The sequence below is a fragment of the Bos indicus genome, chromosome 22 (genome assembly GCF_029378745.1).
Source record: "Bos indicus isolate NIAB-ARS_2022 breed Sahiwal x Tharparkar chromosome 22, NIAB-ARS_B.indTharparkar_mat_pri_1.0, whole genome shotgun sequence".
NCBI lineage: Eukaryota > Metazoa > Chordata > Mammalia > Artiodactyla > Bovidae > Bos > Bos indicus.
In genome coordinates, this window is record NC_091781.1 from 14,784,042 (window position 1) to 14,803,649 (window position 19,608).

Genomic DNA, 19,608 nt, shown 5'->3' on the forward strand with positions numbered 1-19,608 from the left:
TTAAGTTTGTTTACTAATTTCTAGAGAATGGGATTTGGAGTCAGGCAGACCAGTGCTAGTCCCAGCTTGGCCATATACTAACCATGACTTTGAGCTTCACTTTCTTCCTTTGTAAAAAGAGGATAACAGTAGTAGTGATTAATGAGGAAACACATATAAAGTGTGAGTTATTACTTTAAAAATTCCTATGATATGCATTGTGCGGAAAGAGGCAGACTCTGCCCTACTTGTGTAAGAAATTATCTCTTTCTGATTAGTATGTAGAAACCAGAATTTTGGTAAATGGTAATGATAACTATCAGACGATATAGAAGATTTTAAAAAGATTATTCTGCTATTCTTTATTCAGTACCATAAGAAAACAATAGTGACAACTGATTTAACTATTAAGATTTTCATAATACAGACATTATTATTTTTAATATACAACATATATTGTTTGATTCTTACTCTGTCATTTCAAAGAATAATACAGAAGACTAAAAAAATTCAGGTTCTCATGTATTAAATTAATCTTCATGTAGTTTATAGAAAGGCAGCCCAGGAAGTGTCTGCCAGTTTGGGCTAATTTCCCCTCTTTAGAGAGTCTCTCTAACTTTTCATGCTCCAAGGAGCTGTCCACATATGATCATATCCAATATAAAAGAAATGCGCTTCTAAACTCAGACGTCTGTTTAGGTTATGGCTCAGCTTAAAGCTACGTAATCCAGTTTTAGACATCCTTAAAAAACATTGTGTGATCTTTGTGGCATTTTGTCTAAAACAAATCTTAAGACTTTTGAGAAAAATTGAGTATTGAGTATTTTAAAAATAGAAATGAGAGTCAGGGTCACCAAATACTGGACATGTATATTGTGCCTGGTGCTGTGCTGGACTCAGAAATTAGACTCAGTTCCTTCCCTGAAGTAATTTATAATCTGATTAGGTCAAAGGAATAGGTGTAGAAAGCAGTCTGTGAGAAGTGCTTTGAGTGGAAATCCAGGTAGATACCATAGTGAGTGAGCTATTTCAAAGTAGGCTTCTTGGGACTGGGGCTTGAATGTGTGAACTTTGAAGGATGACTAGCGTGTAAGTAAACTGGAAGAATATTCCAGAAAAGGAAACAGTGGGTGGAGGAATAGAAGTAGACTGTGGAATTGTAGTTGCAGTATGAAGGACAATAAGTGGGGAAAAGGCAAACACTTGTGACTAAAGCACAGTCAGTGAGTAATGGAAAGTAAGCTCAGTGGGGAGGACCTTTAATGCTAGTAAAAGAACTTGGACAGTATTGTATTTGTTGGCCCTTGAAAGTTTTAGAGCTGGATATTTACAAAAGCTGAGTGTGTTTGAGGTATTGAAAATTGAATGCATTAGAAAGGTACTATCAGCATTTATCTGCCAGAAAGCTAAAGGCTGTTCAGTTTGTGGCTTGTAATGTTCTTTGTATTGAGGCCACAGTCTAGGTCTTAAGGATGTGGAAGGCAGCTACATGCAGTAGTGTCGTTCCTCTACTACCTTGGCAAGGCCTGCTGCTTTAAAGCAGTGATAGTCCATACAGACCAGTGCTCAGGGAACATTGACCAGGGTCCAGGCCATCATAAAATTCCAGACTCTGTAAGATGGCTGTAACTGAACTTATTCTCTCCTGTCCTCCCTGCTGCTCTGGATACTCCTTCCTTATATGCCGGTTCAGTTCAGTTCAGTCACTCAGTCATGTCCGACTCTTTGTGACCCCATGAATCGCAGCATGCCAGGCCTCCCTGTCCATCACCAACTCCCGGAATTCACCCAGACTCACGTCCCTGGAGTCAGTGATGCCATCCAGCCATCTCATCCTCTGTTGTCCCCTTTTCCTCCTGCCCCCAATCCCTCCCAGCATCAGAGTCTTTTCCAATGAGTCAACTCTTCGCATGAGGTGGCCAAAGTACTGGAGTTTCAGCTTTAGCATCATTCCTTCCAAAGACATCCCAGGGCTGATCTCCTTCAGAATGGACTGGTTGGATCTCCTTGCAGTCCAAGGAACTCTCAAGAGTCTTCTCCAACACCACAGTTCAAAAGCATCAATTCTTTGGCACTCAGCCTTCTTCACAGTCCAACTCTCACATCCATACATGACCACAGGAAAAACCATAGCCTTGACTAGACGAACCTTTGTTGGCAAAGTAATGTCTCTGCTTTTGAATATGTTATCTAGGTTGGTCATAACTTTCCTTCCAAGGAGTAAGTGTCTTTTAATTTCATGGCTGCAGTCACCATCTGCAGTGATTTTGGAACCCCAAAAAATAAAGTCTGACACTGTTTCCACTGTTTCCCCATCTATTTCCCATGAAGTGATGGGACCGGATGCCATGATCTTCGTTTTCTGAATGTTGAGCTTTAAGCCAACTTTTTCACTCTCCACTTTCACTTTCATCAAGAGGCTTTTTAGTTCCTCTTCACTTTCTGCCATAAGGGTGGTGTCATCTGCATATCAGAGGTTATTGATATTTCTCCTGGCAATCTTGATTCCAGCTTGTGCTTCTTCCATCCCAGCGTTTCTCATATGCTGGTACTTTCTCTTAAATTCCCTGACTTGACTGGAAAACCTGCTTCCCACTCCATTAACCAAACATGAAACCTGGGTAAATCCCTGATGGTACTTCTGCTTTCGTGTACATGCAGCCAGTGACATGTGGACAGATAACTGGATGACAAGGGGCCAGCGCTCTAAAGAACTGTGGCAGAGATGAGATGTGTCTTCACTCTCAGTAATGTGCTCTGACAAACCTGGCTAAAATTTGCCCAATTTCTGTATACAGTGATGTCAAGAGGATTATTTACACAGGAAAGCACTTAAACAGCTCAAATAAGGAAATACATTTGCATCCTTCTAGGTTTGATGCAAGACTTTCAATGACAATATTTTCTAACAAAAAACTGTGTGGTTGTCACTAAAAAATGGATCTTGGATTCACTGCAGCTCCTCAGAATTCCTTTTTGTTCTTCCTATTAGTTGTTTGGGGTGCGTGGTGGGTAGGGAGAGGGGCAGGTGGAGTGGTGGGTATGTAACTTCTCTAGATGAGCTGAAGGCCACCTGCATCTTTCCCTTGTGTTGGAAATGGTTGGATTTGGAATTAGTACAACCATTTTGTCTTAAAATTTGATGTAATTTTATATCCCATATAATTTATTCAATATGTCTTTTGGTAGAGAGTGAGTAGACAGAATTTGGTGTCTTTAGCATTCAGTTTTAGGTAGTTTATATATTGATTTTAAAAATTAGAAAATTTATAGTCTCATATAAACTATGTAAGTGAAAAGGTTGACTAATTTTTATTATCTGTATTTATACAGGTAATTTGACTAGATTACACAAAGAATTGAGCACTGGAAGCGAAAAGCTGTTTACCTGTTTACCACAGGTAAACAGCTCTTTCCACTAGAAAGGATAAATGTGATTTTCTACCTGGGCTCCCCAGCTGGCTCCTGGTACTTGGTATGATGGAGAGTCCTGTGGTTGTGCATGAACGTTGGTTTGCAAGCACCCTGGCAGCAGAACCTCCATTATGTTTCCACCACAGCACTTGGTGGTATCCTGCCCATGGAAAATGTTGGTTGAATGACTCAAGACTGTTTCTCTGCAGAGGTGAGTACGAGAGTTCAGTAACTCTGGCTGCATTTCTGCTACTGGACTGTGGTAGCTGGGCAGGGGCTTTGGGCTCCTGTGGCTTCTTCTTGTCTTGATCACCACCCCATAGACAGTCTCCCTTTCAGAACCCTCCTCTCCTCTCCCCAGCTGCCTTGGGTACCCATTGGCTCTCTGCTTTCCCCGACTCTGTCTCTCCCAACGGCGACTTAGGGCTAATTTTACAAGTCTGATAATTCTCTGAGAATGAGGTGCCTCTTCCGGAACGCACTGCCACACTCAGTGGCACTGCAAGTAGGTTTTTATTGACTAATCTCCACTCTCCGAATCATTTTGCCATAACACTGATTGCGAGGCACCATCTGTTTGCCTTGATGACTTAATGAATTGAGGGCTTATGATGTAGCTGACATCTAAATCAGATCCGTATCTCAATACAGACAGGATAGTGGTTTCCTTTGCCAGAGATGATGGACAAGTATTTTATAATTCTGAGAGAAAAATGGATTATGCAAATAGACACTTCACCCAAATTGGTGGCCCTCATTACTCTCCCTATGCTGATGCTTTTGTTTAGGGACAGGGACGTGCCTGCCCTGTGTCAGGAAAAACCAGAAAAGAAAAATTATCTGTCTGACTCAAATTGAGTTTTGAGTTTTACTCATGAATCAGCAGACAAGTGCTAGCCATCAAAGTCCTCCTGCTGTTTTGTTTTATGAGAGTCAAAACGGTTTTCTGAGAATGATGAGTATTAAAATAACTAGATAAAATGAGCTTATAACCTTGGTCTGTTGCCTAGTATAGTATGGCTGATTAGAGGGAAATTGCAAGCTGCGAGATGGCTAAGTATTGTGTCCTGTGCAGATTGTGATTGCTTGTGAAATTAGGTAAGTTGTTGCTTAAGGGGAGTTCACCAACAGTTTTAAAAGACCTATGACCACTTCTGGCTAATTTGCTCTTTCATGTAGCTGGGATCTGGAATCCTTGTGGTCTCTGAGCTATTGCTTGCCTTGGGCTGGTCAGGGGACGAGGTGGGAGGTGGCGAGACAAAGGGCAATAGGGAATGATAGTTAATGGGTATCACCCACATTGGGCATGATAAAAATGGAATTGATCTGGAATTAAAGGTGATGGTTATACAACTTTGTGAATATATTAAAACCCACTGAATTGTACACCTTAAAATGGAGAATTTTATGGTATGTAATTTACCATACCATCTGTTTGTCTTGGTGACTTAATGAATTGAGGGCTCATAAATGTGAGAGAGTGTCCCTGGCCTCCCTCTTACCTGTAAGTATCTTATATTAGAAGTAAGCAGCACCAGGGACTTCCCTGGTGGTCCAGTGGTTAAGACTTTGCCTTCCAGTGTAGGGGCTGAGGGTTCGATCCCTGGTCTGGGATGCTAGGATCCCACATGCCTTGTGGCCAAAAAGCCAAAACATGAAACAGATGCAATATTGCAACAAATTCAATAAAGACTTTTAAAATGGTCCACATTGAAAAAAAAAAGAAGCAAGCAGCACCACATGCAGCTACCCAGACAGCCTGCTGTACAACACCAGCACACGCTCAGCACCTCCCATTCTCTGGGCAGGATGCTTCCTTCATACCTGATGTTGTCAAGTGTCTGATCACTAAAACAGCTCGATCAAGCACATATTGTCTTCACTTTACACATGAGAAAGCTGAGGTTCAGCATGGATAAGTAAGTTGCTTATGTTTCCATAGAAGCAGAGGCAGGATTTGAATCTAGTCTTGTTTAGCTCATGCTCTTTCTGGAAGGTTCCATTGCCTGTCTGTACTTTCTTTTCCTTTTTGTGCCTGGTCTCTTTTATTACCTTCCTTTTCCACTGTTAGAATCCTTATCAGTCACAACTTTTGTTTTGAAATATATGTGTAGTTATATCTATGTGTAGTTATATCTTTGGACCTAGTTATATATCCACATATATATCTATGAAATATATGTGTATGTATAGTTATGTCTCTATATGTATGTATATATTCACAAACACATGCACTTTCATACTGTATATCCATATTTATAGATATTTATATTTATAGTATCGATAAATATTTATAGATAGACACAGATACAAATAAGATGAGGAAAACTATACCTCTCAATATTAATGATGGTTTTATCTGAGTAGTAGGATAATAATTTTCAATTTTCATTTTTTTCCTTCTGTGTTTTTCTGTATTTATCAAACTAAATTTATTTTGTTATTGTGATCAGAAAGCAATTTTTAAAGTCTTTCATATCCTTTCAGCTTCATATGCCACTATTTTTGTGAATAAAATCTTTCCTGATCTTTAAACTGACACTACCCTGTTGTTGTTGTTGTTTTTTTTTAATCACACTGTGTGGCTTGCAGGATCTTAGTTCCCCAACCAGGGACTGATCCCAGGTCATGGCAGTGAAAGCACTGAGTCCTAACCACTGAACCGCCCAGGAATTCCCTGATGCCACTCCTTTTTCTTTTGAAACACACTGCCTTTCCCAAGAACTTTGTATTTTCTTGAGTCATTTATAACATTTTGCTTTGTATTCTGGATAACTTGAGTTTCTTGGAGCCCCACTCAGAGAGGAAGTGTAAGGGAGGCTCATATAATAATAAAAAAGGTAACAGAAGAGTTTTGCTCCAATCTATCCCCATGAAGAAAGCTAGGATCTTCCTGATACACCTACCATATCCCAGTCTTAAATCTCTTCTCATCCCTGTGATCGTAGTTGTGTTGTGTCTCCGTTACATTGCTGTTCCCATGACATGAGTCAGTTGTCATGCTTACTTTGGTGTTTATGCGTGATTCTGTCCCATCTCCTATTACTTAGTGATAAGCTGCTGCTGCTAAGTCCCTTCAGTCGTGTCCGACTCTGTGTGACCCCATGGACGGTAGCCCACCAGGCTCCCCTGTCCCTGGGATTCTCCAGGCAAGAACACTGGAGTGGGTTGCCATTTCCTTCTCCAATGCATGAAAGTGAAAAGGGAAAGTGTAATGTGAAAGTGAAGGTGCTCAGTCATATCCGACTCTTAGCGACCCCATGGACTGCAGCCTACCAGGCTCCTCCGTCCTTGGGATTTTCCAGGCAAGAGTGCTGGAGTGGGTTGCCATTTCCTTCTCCGAGTGATAAGCTAGGCACCATTATTCCATCAGGCCCCACGTGGTCCAGGTTGTGCCTCTGTTCTTTGTTGAAGTTGGAGAAGGACGTCTCTTCCCACCCAGGTTGTACTTTGTCTTTTCTTTTTAAAATTTATTTATTGGTTATATCGCGTCTTGGTTGTGGCACGTGGTCTTAGTGATTGCAATGAGAGGATTCTCTAGTTGTAGCGCATGGGCTTAAGTTGTCCTGAGGCATATGAGATCTTAGTTCTCTAACCAGGGATTGAACCCAGGCTCCCTGCACTGGAAATGAGGAGTCCTAGCCACTGGACTACCAGGGAAGTCTCCTCTTTTTTCTTTTTAACTTTAATATATTTTATTTTGGGGTTTTTTTGGCCGTAATGAGAGAGGTGTGGGATCTTAGTTCCCTGATGAGGAGTTGAACCCATGCCTCTTGCAGTCTTAACTATTGGACTGCCAGTGAAGTCCCTCTTTTTTCTCTTTTAACATAGGAATTTACAGAGATACATTTCCTCCTAAGCATTGCTTTCACTATATCCTGTAAATTTTGTGTGTTTTGTTTTAGCTGTCTTTCATCTCAGAGTATTTTATAGTTTCCTTTGTTACTTCTTCTTTGACTCATTGGTTACTTAGGAGTGTGTTGTTTAATTTCTGCACAATTGTGAATTCCCTAAATTCCCTAATGTTGATTTAATTTAATTCCACTGTGGCTGAAGAGCATACTTTGTATGAGTTGAGTTCTTCTAAATTTATTGAGGTGTGTTTTATGGACAGCAGCCCACCAGGCTCCCCCGTCCCTGGGATTCTCCAGGCAAGAACACTGGGTGGGTTGCCATTTCCTTCTTCAATGCATGAAAGTGAAAAGTGAAAGTGAAGTTGCTCAGTCGTGTCCGACTCTTAGTGACCCCATGGACTGCAGCCTACCAGGCTCCTCCGTCCATGGGATTTTCCAGGCAATAGTACTGGAGTGGGGTGCCATTGCCTTCTCCGAAATTTATTGAGATGTGTTTTATGGACTAACATGTGGTCTACCCTGGAGAATGCTCCACGTGCACTTGAGAAGAAAGTGTGTCCTGCTATCACTGACTGGGGTGTTCCATCCAAGTTTTTAGGTTTTCACTTTTTACCTGGTAAAACACTGTTCATCCTTTGAGTCCCAGTTCATCCCCAGGTCCAGAGGATTTCATCTGTCAAATATTTCTTCATCCATCTCACAAGCAAGAATGTTCAGTTTCCTCATTTGAACTTCTGTTTCCCATAACTGTGATTTCTGGATATGCCAACACCCATAACTATGAGATAGCCTTCATTACAAGTCAGTCTTTCTACACACCCATGTTACGGGGTTTCTTTTGTGCAGGCACCAAGTCTTCACTGTATCTCCATATCCCTGAATATGGAGTATTCAGGAGTAACTTTAAAGCGTGCCATTAAAAGGATGAGCAAATTTGGGCGTCATTGAATACCTTTTAAACAGTGAACCCTAGGCTATGTACTGTCAAGAGTGGAATGGGAAAAGAAAGGCAGTGCACTCTGCCTCTGGGGACCTATAACTTAGTTGAAAAGATAGTATATCTGCTTTAATACACTTTAATACACAAAACCTTTAATACATGGTCTGATGAAGTGCCAAGACAAGGGCTGTAGGAGTCGGACTTCTCCACTTTTTCTCTTTCTCTCTATGCACAGGAAAGAGACTCATTGAGTTGTGAGGTTGAAATAACACTCAGGACTCCTGATTTCCAGCTGTGAATCAATGTGAAATCCTCTGGCTGCCGATCACCCAGCCTTCACTTGGATACTTTCACCCACAGGGAGAAAGCCCAACACTCCCCAGTCAGGACTTATGATGGTTGTTTGCTAATTTGGGGTGGTAAGGGGAAGCTGAATTGCTTTTTTGCTACTATACACCATTTAGTCTTCCTCATAAAATAATCTATACACCTGAAAGGATATGTGTAAAGTCAACAAGGAAGGAAAAGAGTTCTAGTCATAAGCTTTAATCTCAGTAGGCTAGGTCAGAGTGTTAGGTAAGCAAAGTCAGATCAGGTTGACTGGACAAGGGTCACTTCTGGGGGAAACAAAGTGAATTATTTTCTGAGGCCTATTATTCTCCCAGAGCCCACCTGTATGTGAATGTTCTGGGAAGATCTGAAGGTATGAGATTTGGAGAGGTAAATTCATCCCACATGCCAGTTAGATATTTTATTACATCTAATTTAGGATTAAAGACCAATGATTTCGGGGGCTCATTAGGGTATTTCTGGAGGTTTCTTGTCAGGAATACAGTGTAGTAAGGAAGGTTTTCAAGTCAGAATGTAAACTCTTTTCTCTAGAAACCTCTGAAAACAGAATCGTATTAGAAAATAAAATTATGTTATGAAGTACTTACCGTTTTGGTGGTGTGCACTAAATAAAACAGGAGGATAATGTAAGGGCTGGCCCATCACCACATATAATAGCTGACTAAATGAGTAATATCTTTGTTACAGTCTCCACAGACACATTTATTGACAGGCAGTCAGAACACTATGGGGTGGAACAGTCTTGAGGGCAGGGACATCAAGCCGTCTGATAGCGTGGAATTAGCAACAGAGCAGGTCTGGAATAACACTTAGCAGGGTGGAAGAATGGGCAAGCTTTGGGTGGAGAGAACAAGAGATGAGGGTTGGTGACAGGGCTACAGAGGTTGAATGTATAAGACATGCTATTTGATCAATGCAAAGCACCTAGAAGGCTGTAAACCTGGGCTTTGGTAGAGGCAAGGCACAGGACACGCCTTCTGCGTGTCCACATAGGTGTGGCAGAGTTCGTGCAGCTTTGGAACGAGATTTGCTCTCAAAGTGCAAAGAAGCCATCCATGTGACTCTTAGTAGCTTTTACTGAGTTGATGACTAAGACTGTGTCTTGTGTCTATGACTTACCAGAATTTGTCTTCCCAAGAGGTCAGAGGAGAAAATGGGAGTGGTGGGCCAGGAATAATGGGCAGTTCTGGGTGGGCCAGAGTGAGTCACCTGCTTCAGTGCTAATACCAGGAGATTAGACCAAGGGCTTTTGTGTCTGCTGTTTTTCTCTTCACCTTTTCCCCAAATCCTGGCTCTGTCACCTCTTTCATCCTTTGACTTTTCTGATAGGGCCATGGAGTTGAAACAGCTCTAACTTTACTGATAGAGACCCTGCAGCCCAGAGGGGCCTTATTCCTACAACATGTCAGTTTCAGAGTTGGGACTAGAAAGGCCTCATGACTATCAAGCCCTTGCACCTTGTCCTCCCCCAACGTGGCTTTCCTTTTTAAGTCACCTCCCTGTGTGCCAACCAAGGGGCAAAAGGGACACAGGACAGGACATGACAGAAACTTGAAGTGGTGGTCTCTCGAATATAAGGTGCCCCAGGGAACGTGAGGAGAGGCAGGGGGAGTCGGGCCACAGGCCCATCTTCCATGACCCCATTCTCTCCCATATTTTCTTCTGCAGTGTAGTCCCTACAAGTGAAAACATCTTACCTTGAAATTTTGTCTGTGACTGCCACCCCTGATAGTCTGACCTCGTCAACAGGATAAGGAACAACATGGAAGAAGAGCAGAAGGTGTAATGTAGGATGAAGCAGCAAAACTCATGAGATCCCTTCATGCCTTACTTTTATCTTCTCCTCCCTTGCCTTCTACTCCTGGCAGTGCTGTACCTAAGTTCTGTCCTTGGCTGGTTTACTTTTCAGAAAGGCTTTGTTGCTTCTGGCAAGCATCGTTAAGTTAAACCTGCTGGTCTATCTGTTTGACTACCGCTGTAACCCTCTCCTCTCAGACCCCTCAAAATCAGATGTACACTCTTTCCCTGTGGGTTAGATAAATGTTCTATTGATGCTTCTGTTAGGATCAGAAAGGGAACTCCCAACATCCTTTCAGTAAATCAATGTAAAACATTTTGGTGCCTCTTTTGTATAATTTGGGATTGGTGATACCAGAGATGGCCCAGAAGTTCCAAGCCTGATCCTGGGACCATAATTTCGCAAAACGTTTAAGGCAAACAAACAAACTCTCATCATCGCCAGTCTGAATCAGAGATCTGTGAGAAAACAAGGAAATGGCCACCCAGCAGAGGTTGCAAGATCTCATTAAGGCTGTTGGTGAAACTCTTTGTCTTTTATGTACCTGTGAAAAGCCCATGAAAGCAAGAGCAAGCCCTCCTTAGAGAAGGTGTGCCAGTTCTCACTTAACATCTCCTTATTCCAATCCACCTTTCACTGCTTTGCTTGTGATATCACATTTCTTCCTTGTCAGCAGGCTCACTGTTGAGCTCTGTCAGTAGAGGGTGCTGGAGGACAAATTTCATCTGCATGAGTGAGTGGTTTCTTCATCTTCTGCCTACTAGAGTCCCAGTCATGAGGGAGTCCTGCTTGCCAGTCAAGGCCCAAATAATGAAAATGTTGTCCGGATATTATCAGTATTAAATTATTGATTTAAGAATTATTTAAAATTTAAGACTGAGATATTTACATTCTTTTATTGTGCTAGGTCTTTGAAATCTGGTGTGTGATTTATACATGTAGCACTTCTCAGTTTGGACATTCAGGTGCTCAGTAGCCACATATGGCCAGTGGCTTCTGTATTGGACAGTGAAGCTCTGGAACATGGTTTGCCTACACATACTTAATGGGAATGACACTTTGGGAGACAGTTTAAAAAAAAGGAAACTGCATAAAAAATATTAGACTTAATCCTGTAGCTTTATTGATCATATTAATGTTGTATTTTAAAATCATTTTCTTGTGCTAAATATAAGTAAACATAATAGTGATTATGTGTATTATTTTAGGAATCAACATTTTCAGTATAAAAATAAAGGAAGTACAGTCTCAGAATCAAGAATTTAAGTAGAAACACTGTTGAACATTACCGTTGAGTTACTACTCAATCGTGTTGATATTAATCCATTTAGTAGTGTCATAAAGAATACAGAAACTGTTAAAAATAGCAGTTAGGAGACATTATCTGATTCAAAGGGAACGTAGTATCATGAATCTGTAAGTTCTGCCATTGAGTCAGAAGAAAACCATACGAAATATCCAAAATCCAAATGGATCTAATTTTAAAGATCCTCAAATGTTGCATAGTTCTATGAATATGAAAGAATGCACATTTCCATCAGGGCTTCAGTGATCTCTAGAGATATTTATGTAAAGGTATTTACATATCTAAGCATGTATATTTGGGCTTCCCAGATGGTGCCAGTGGTAAAGAAACTGCAACGCAGGAGATCTAAGAGACATGGGTTCAATCCTTGGGACAGGAAGATACCCTGGAGAAGGGCATGTCAATCCGTTCCAGTATTCGTGTCTGGAGAATCCCATGGACAGAGGAACCTGGTGAACTACGGTCCATAGAGTTGCAAAGTCAGACACAACTGAAGTGACTTAGCTCACAAACATATATGTTTATGTATCTTAGAATTTCAAAACTTAGTCAAGTAATCAATGTGACTAAGAGCTTTGGAGTTTTAGGGAGAAAAAAATACATAAAACTTGAACACAGGGAAATGGACTAGGTGATCACGCCTACATTTATGTATTTAGGTATATATTTACATTTTAACTTTTTTTTTCCCTAGAGTATTTTAAAGCAAATCCAAGATATTATATATTATATACTATTTCATCCAATTATTACTCCTTTGACATTATGGAGTGATTAACATAACTTTATATAGAATTTAGTGTTGCCCATGGGTTCTCAAATATGCTTCTCCTCCTTCCAGCCCAGGAGTCTGCTAGCAGACCCTGGTATGATAACTGCCTGCCTTAGGTGCGTAAGCATTTTTTAACCTGGAAATAAAGGTTAAATAAATAGAATATGAATAAAGCATAGGAATAGTTAAGGAAAAGACCCATTAGCATTAACATTTTTGTGTGAAGTAAGTAAGTGGCTTTGCGTATTTGATATTTTATAAATGTATCACAGGAAGGGTAATCTTGATCTAGTAGAATGACAGCTTTGTAACTGGTTTGAAATGTTTAAGCAATGTACATTTTTTTAAGGTGAAATCTTACAAAATTATTCTTGATATTGGAACACTTGGAGGCCTTTAGACTCCTAATATTTAAAGTTTAGTGTATTGGATTTATAAGTATGAATTTCGTCCCAGGAAGGCTTTGCTTATGAGTTAAAGAAGTTGAAATACATAAAGGGAAATGCTTGAGACAAAACTGGCCATTATATGAATATATGCTCCCTGTTCTGGTCTATAGCCCTTGTCATTTCCAATGTAAGAACCACCAAAGAGCCTAGAAAAGGGGGCTCTGATACAGAAAAGGCTGCCCACACACTAGCAGCTTGCTCTCCTGTGCTACCTATTTATAGCCTCCACCAGGATGGACAACAGGAGGTCCCAGGCCCCTCCTCCTCCTTCCTGCCTATCTGAGCTGTGATCCTAGGGCATAGTCAGATGAAGGAGCATGATAGAATAAAAAATGCCAGGCTTGACCTGGACTTTCCAATTTATTGGTTTATTTCTTAAGTGCACTGCCCTTCTTCTGTCACTGGTAACGGGGGGGAAGCACCCCAAAAAGATGATATAAGTGTCAGTTGTCATCCACTGGATCTGAATTGTTAGGCTTATTCTCTGAGTAGCCTGCGGAAACCCCTCCTGGGAGGAAGATCCTACCATAGTCAGAAGAACTCCAAAGATGCATTCCTCTCTGGGAAAAGATAGATTCATACCTAACTCAGACTGATGTTCTCGATTTTATGGGATAATTTTTCAAACATGTTTTTATAAATTACAAACCACATATCCCTTCCAAATTCCAAAGCTCTGGTGATCTAGTGGCAAAACTATGGAACTAAGCAAAACTAAACAAAACTTAGCAACAAGGAGGCTTTACATGGCCTGAAGCCCTTTTGAGGATCAAGATGAATGGTAATGCTGCAGTTCATCAATCGACCAGATCTCAAGACTCAAGCCGTATCAACATGTAGCTAGTTTTCCAGTAGTGTCACTCCAACCCCGAGAGCTGTCTTACTTTTCTTTTGCATTCTTATTTTCAAGTTCTCAACTATGTCCCGGGTTCCTCTGCAGCCCAGGTCACCACAGAATCTATATAACGCATATGTTCCAGCAGGATACAGGTCTATGAAAAGGAACTTCCATAAAGAACCTAGATGGAAAAAGCCCTGTGAGTTCTGTTGGCCATCCCCACAGGATTCTGTGGGGCCCTCGACCACGCTCAGCTATGCTAGGGTGGCTGGCCACAGCTGCATCAAAACTGATAGTGAACAAGGTAAATCTGGATGTAATTCATAGAGACCACAGAGCCCTGGGAAGTCTTAGCCTGGGAAGAAAAGGAGGTTACTTTGTGGCATTCAAGATATCCTGGGTGAAGACCACAAGAGCGTGGGACTGTGTGGAGTTGCCAGGTAAATACCCTCAAGTCTAGATATGAAAGATGCGGGGCTGGTAGTAGGATTCTGAAGTCCTCACCTTGCTTACCACTGTAGTTTACTGCTGTGCATCAGGAGCCTCGTGCCTGCCCCTTTCCACCATGCCTTCTCCGTCAAATGCCTTTGCAGTGGTGACCCATGGCTACCCAGTAGTTAGTGCACAGACTTTAGCATTGTCTCTAAAGTCCGCTGACTGCTGCTTACTCTGCCTTCAGTACACAAGGTGATAGATGCTATAAAAACTTCCCTTGCCTAAAGGTTACCTAAGTAAAACATGGATCCTCCCTGACACAGCATTTTTGCTGGTTAGCTGCTTTGGAATATAGAGAACCAACAAACATTTGGCTTTATGTCCTTTTTATAATCCTTGGAACTGGGTTTTTGTTTTTAACTTGAAAAGTCCATTGTAAAACCAGTGGGAATTCTAGAACAAGGCCTATTGCAACTAATGCCATTGGGGCTTCCCGAACCAACGAGTTGTCGTTTGCCTCTGTAAAAGGAAGAATAAAATAGCTCATGAACTTTAACTGTGGCTCAAGGTAGACAGAAGAAGATAACCCATAAAATGAAAGAAGTGAAGTTTCTTCACTCCATAAGATGAATAATTCTTCGGTTGGTTCAGGTAGATCCTAGACGTTGGTGGGTGATTGTTAAAAGTTATTCATTACAAATTAATAATTATCCTGATCACATGATGAACTCTGTGTATTTGTTATGCTACTTAGGGTTTGTTTGTCATGTTACATTAAACAAATCTCCCTCTCAACTCTTAACTTTTTGAAGGGCTAAACAAATGGTCCTCTTAGGAGCAGAGAAGCAAAACAAACAAAGACTGTGAAATTATTTATAGACTGAAAGGGCATATTTGTAGACTACTGCATAAATATTATATAAAGGTGATACATCTATCAAAGGGAGGATTCAGAGAGGAAAGCAGCCCCCATCATCCCTAGAACTTCTTGCCAGTTTTTTCTGAAAGATAAACTCTGAATTAGCAGAAAATCTTAACTTTTGACTCTATACACAGAAACTATGTGTATCTAATAGTTTCCTCCTAATCTATCTTGAGTGTTTTACTGGAAGTAAACTCTGCCCTCTTTCAATGTGTCCATTATCAGACCCTTTTTCAAATACCTTTTGAAGTTTGTTAATATAGGCTCATCAGTCACAGGCCTAAATGTAAAACCTGAAAATATAAAATTTATAGAAATCTTTGTGACTTGAGGGTAGGCAAAGGTTTCTTAGGTAAGACACAAAAACAAAAAGCACAATCCGTAAAAGAAAAGTTGTTTGTACTTCACTAAAATTAAGAACTACTGCTATTCAAAAGATACTGTTGTGGTAACGAGAACACAAGTCACAAACTAGGAGAAAATATTTGCAAACCATCTGCCTGATAAAGAACTTGTATCCAAGATAAACAGAGAGCCTGCTGTACTCAACAGTAAGAAAACAGCTCAGCTTTAAAAATGGACAAAAGATTTGAAAAAGACACTTCACCAAAGGACATATATGGATGGCAACATATATAGTCATCCATATATGTTCACCATCATTAGTTCTTAAGGAAATACAACTCAGTAGCACAATTAAATACTACTTCACACTTAAAAGAATAACTAAAAGTAAAGACTGACCAATCCAAGTACTCAGGAGATTGTGGAGCAGTTTGAACTCACATACTTTGCTGGTGGAGGTGCAAAATGCACAGCCACCTTGGAAAACAGTGTGCCTGGTTTCTCTCACAGCACAGTGTAGACTTACCATACAACCTAGCTGTCCCATTCCTAGTTTTTACCCGAAAGAAATGAAAACCTGTGTTTACCCCAAAATTGCATATGAATGTTTGCAGCAGCTTTATTTGTAATCCCCCCCAAAATGGGAACAAACCAAATGTCCCTCAGCTGCAGAGTGGATAAACAAACTGGTACAGCCATAAATATTGTTGAAGGGAATGTAATTTGGTATAATCACTTTGAAAAACTGTTTGGCAGTATTTACCCAAGACAAGCATATTCCCCAGCAATTGCAGTCCTAGAGACACCCACCCATTAGAAATGTGTGATATGTTTGCCAAAAGGCTTGTACAAGAATGTTACAGCAGTACTACTTATAATAACCGTAAAAGAAAGAGTCTGATTCCATTTTTGATGTTTGACCATGATAGCCTGCAAGCCCCATTATTCTTTCCCTTTTCACTCCACTCCTGGACATGCCAATAAGAAAAGCTAGATACTTGCTTCCTTGGCATGAGTGGGAAGGTGAGACTCCTGAAACTCCAGCCAGTGGGAGAGGGCGTCTTCACCTTTGATCCCCCTCTCTCCATCCACTGTAAAAACTAGAGCCACTTGCATCTTCTGCTTAAGCCAAACATGCTGGTTTGAGTGTGGGCCCTGCTGTCCCCAGAAAGCTTTACTATGTGATTAATCTTTGAAATCCTCTTGTGAGTGTATTGCGTCATTAGTCCCCAGCTCCAAACCAATTTTGGTTGGGTAGAAGCGTGGATGCTACCCTCCAGGGAGCACCCACAAAGCAGACCCTAAACTGGACTCTATTCAAATGCCAAGTCAACAGATACATGGACAAATTTATTGAATATCCACTGGGTAGAACCTACAGGGCAGTGAGAATGGATGAAATACAACTGCATACAATCTCACAAACATAATATTGAACAAAACAAACACAAAAGAATATATTTAATATATGTTTGTTGCTCAGTTGTGTCCCAACCTTTCGCAACCCCATAGATAGTAGCCCACCAGGCTCCTCTGCCCGTGGGATTTCCCAGGCAAGAATACTAGAGTGGGTTGCCATTTCAAAATATATGCCATGGGGTTGCAAAGAGTCAGACACAACTGAGCGACTGAACAACATTTAAATAAACTTTAAAAACAGGGCAAAGCTAATCTATGGTATTAAAAGTCAGAATCAGAGATCAGATCAGATCAGTCGCTCAGTTGTGTCTGACTCTTTGCGACCCCATGAATTGCAGCACGCCAGGCCTCCCTGTCCATCACCAACTCCCAGAGTTCACTGAGACTCAGTGAGACTCAGAGTTCACTGAGTTCACTGACTCAGTCCATCGAGTCAGTGATGCCATCCAGCCATCTCATCCTCTGTCATCCCCTTCTCCTCCTGCCCCCAATCCCTCCCAGCATCAGAGTCTTTTCCAATGAGTCAACTCTTCACATGAGGTGGCCAAAGTACTGGAGTTTCAGCTTTAGCATCATTCCTTCCAAAGACATCCCAGGGCTGATCTCCTTCAGAATGGACTGGTTGGATCTCCTTGTGGTCCAAGGGACTCTCAAGAATCTTCTCCAACACCACAGTTCAAAAGCATCAATTCTTCGGCGCTCAGCCTTCTTCACAGTCCAACTCTCACATCCATACATGACCACAGGAAAAACCATAGCCTTGACTAGACGAACCTTTGTTGGCAAAGTAATGTCTCTGCTTTTGAATATGCTGTCTAGGTTGGTCATAACTTTCCTTCCAAGGAGTAAGCGTCTTTTAACTTCATGGCTGCAGTGTCCATCTGCAGTGATTTTGGAGCCCCCAAAAATAAAGTCTGCCACTGTTTCCACTGTTTCCCCATCTATTTCCCATGAAGTGATGGGACCGGATGCCATGATCTTCGTTTTCTGAATGTTGAGCTTAGCTAACTTTTTCACTCTCCACTTTCACTTTCATCAAGAGGCTTTTTAGTTCCTCTTCACTTTCTGCCATAAGGGTGGTGTCATCTGCATATCTGAGGTTATTGATATTTCTCCCGGCAATCTTGATTCCAGCTCTTGCTTCTTCCAGCCCAGCGTTTCTCATGATGTACTCTGCATATAAGTTAGGTAAGCAGGGTGACAATATACAGCCTTGACGTACTCCTTTTCCTATTTGGAACCAGTCTGTTGTTCCATGTCCAGTTCTAACTGTTGCTTCCTGACTTGCATACAAATTTCTCAAGAGGCAGGTCAGGGGGTCTGGTATTCCCATCTCTTTCAGAATTTTCCACAGTTTATTGTGATCCACACAGTCAAAGGCTTTGGCATAGTCAATAAAGCAGAAATAGATGTTTTTCTGGAACTCTTGCTTTTTCCATGATCCAGCGGATGTTGGCAATTTGATCTCTGGTTCCTCTGCCTTTTCTAAAACCAGCTTGAACATCAGGAAGTTCACGGTTCACATATTGCTGAAGCCTGGCTTGGAGAATTTTGAGCATTACTTTACTAGCGTGTGAGATGAGTGCATCTCTGGCATTGCCTTTCTTTGGGATTGGAATGAAAACTGACCTTTTCCAGTCCTGTGGCCACAGCTGAGTTTTCCAAATTTGCTGGCATATTGAGTGCAGCACTTTCACAGCATCATCTTTCAGGATTTGAAATAGCTCAACTGGAATTCCATCACCTCCACTAGCTTTGTTCGTAGTGATGCTTCCTAAGGCCCACTTGACTTCATATTCCAGGATGTCTGCCAATTTGGGGAGTGGGGTGCAGATGCTGAGCTCAGAATGGGGATAGAGCATCTAAGAAGGGTCTGAAGTTAGCCCTTATGTCCAGCCAAAGGGAGCTGGTCTCAGCCACACTGAGGGGGACAAATGGCTTCTGTGACAGGAGAGGTGGGCAACTGAGGGTTCCACTATGCTTGGGCTTTGTGTGCCTCACCAGGCAGTCTAGGCTGGTTTTGGAATCAGTTTTATTCAGATGCTAGATGCTAATCCAATAAGGTAGGTAGTAATCCCCATTCTACTGATGAAGGTACTGAGGCCCAGGTAACTTGTTTTATAAATGGCAGAACTAAGGTTTGAACTCAAACCCAGCTCTTAACTTTTTTGGACCATAGTTTCCACTGGCAGCCTGGTGAAACCTATGGGCCTATCTCAAAATAATGTTTTAAAAAGTATAAAATAAAACAGATTACTGACGCTATTGAAATTGCTAAGAAATGCCAGTCCTATTAAAATACAGATGCTAAGCTATATTTTTCCAATTGTGGCATGGTATGTGCTATACCTGTGTTTCTTTACCGGCGTCTTAAATACAAGATACAGCTGTGGGTCTGAAAACCAAAATTTTTAGGAAGTGATGGGTGTATTTTGTGATGTCTGCTGCAATGGTGATGTGAAATGGAATTATTAGTGACTTTACTAGTGACTGAGTCACAGGTCAGATTCCATTAGAAGGAAATACTGAATTTCCATGAGAGGTCAGTGACAATAAAGATGTAATCTTGTTCCACTTAAGTTCAGAGACCTGTATCCTAGGCATGGGTCCAGTGGGGATCTGTGGACTGCAGGTTAAGACCCATTCATTCTGTTGTCTCTGACTTGTCTTCCCTTCCCTCTGTTGCCAGCGCTTTACTGGAAACCAGCCTGTGAGCTAGTAAATTGCAAAGAATACTGAGTGCTTGTTGAATAACAAGAAAAGATCATAGGATCCAAGAAATACTG

At 41.3% G+C, this 19,608-nt stretch overlaps 1 protein-coding gene across 2 annotated transcripts in view; it reads left to right on the forward strand.

Annotated features, from left to right (window-relative positions):
- The window catches only part of LOC109576052 (atypical chemokine receptor 2-like), a 99,172-nt gene that overhangs the window by 58,335 nt on the left and 21,229 nt on the right, over window positions 1-19,608 (forward strand). Inside the window, exon 4 of one of the 2 annotated variants that reach the window (XM_070776174.1) lies at window positions 3,313-3,604. The exons of the other annotated variant lie outside the window; for it this stretch is intronic. Coding sequence (XP_070632275.1) covers window positions 3,457-3,604 — 148 coding nt within the window. The 5' untranslated portion in view covers window positions 3,313-3,456. The remainder of the gene's footprint in view (window positions 1-3,312; window positions 3,605-19,608) is intronic. 2 annotated transcript variants of the gene reach the window in all.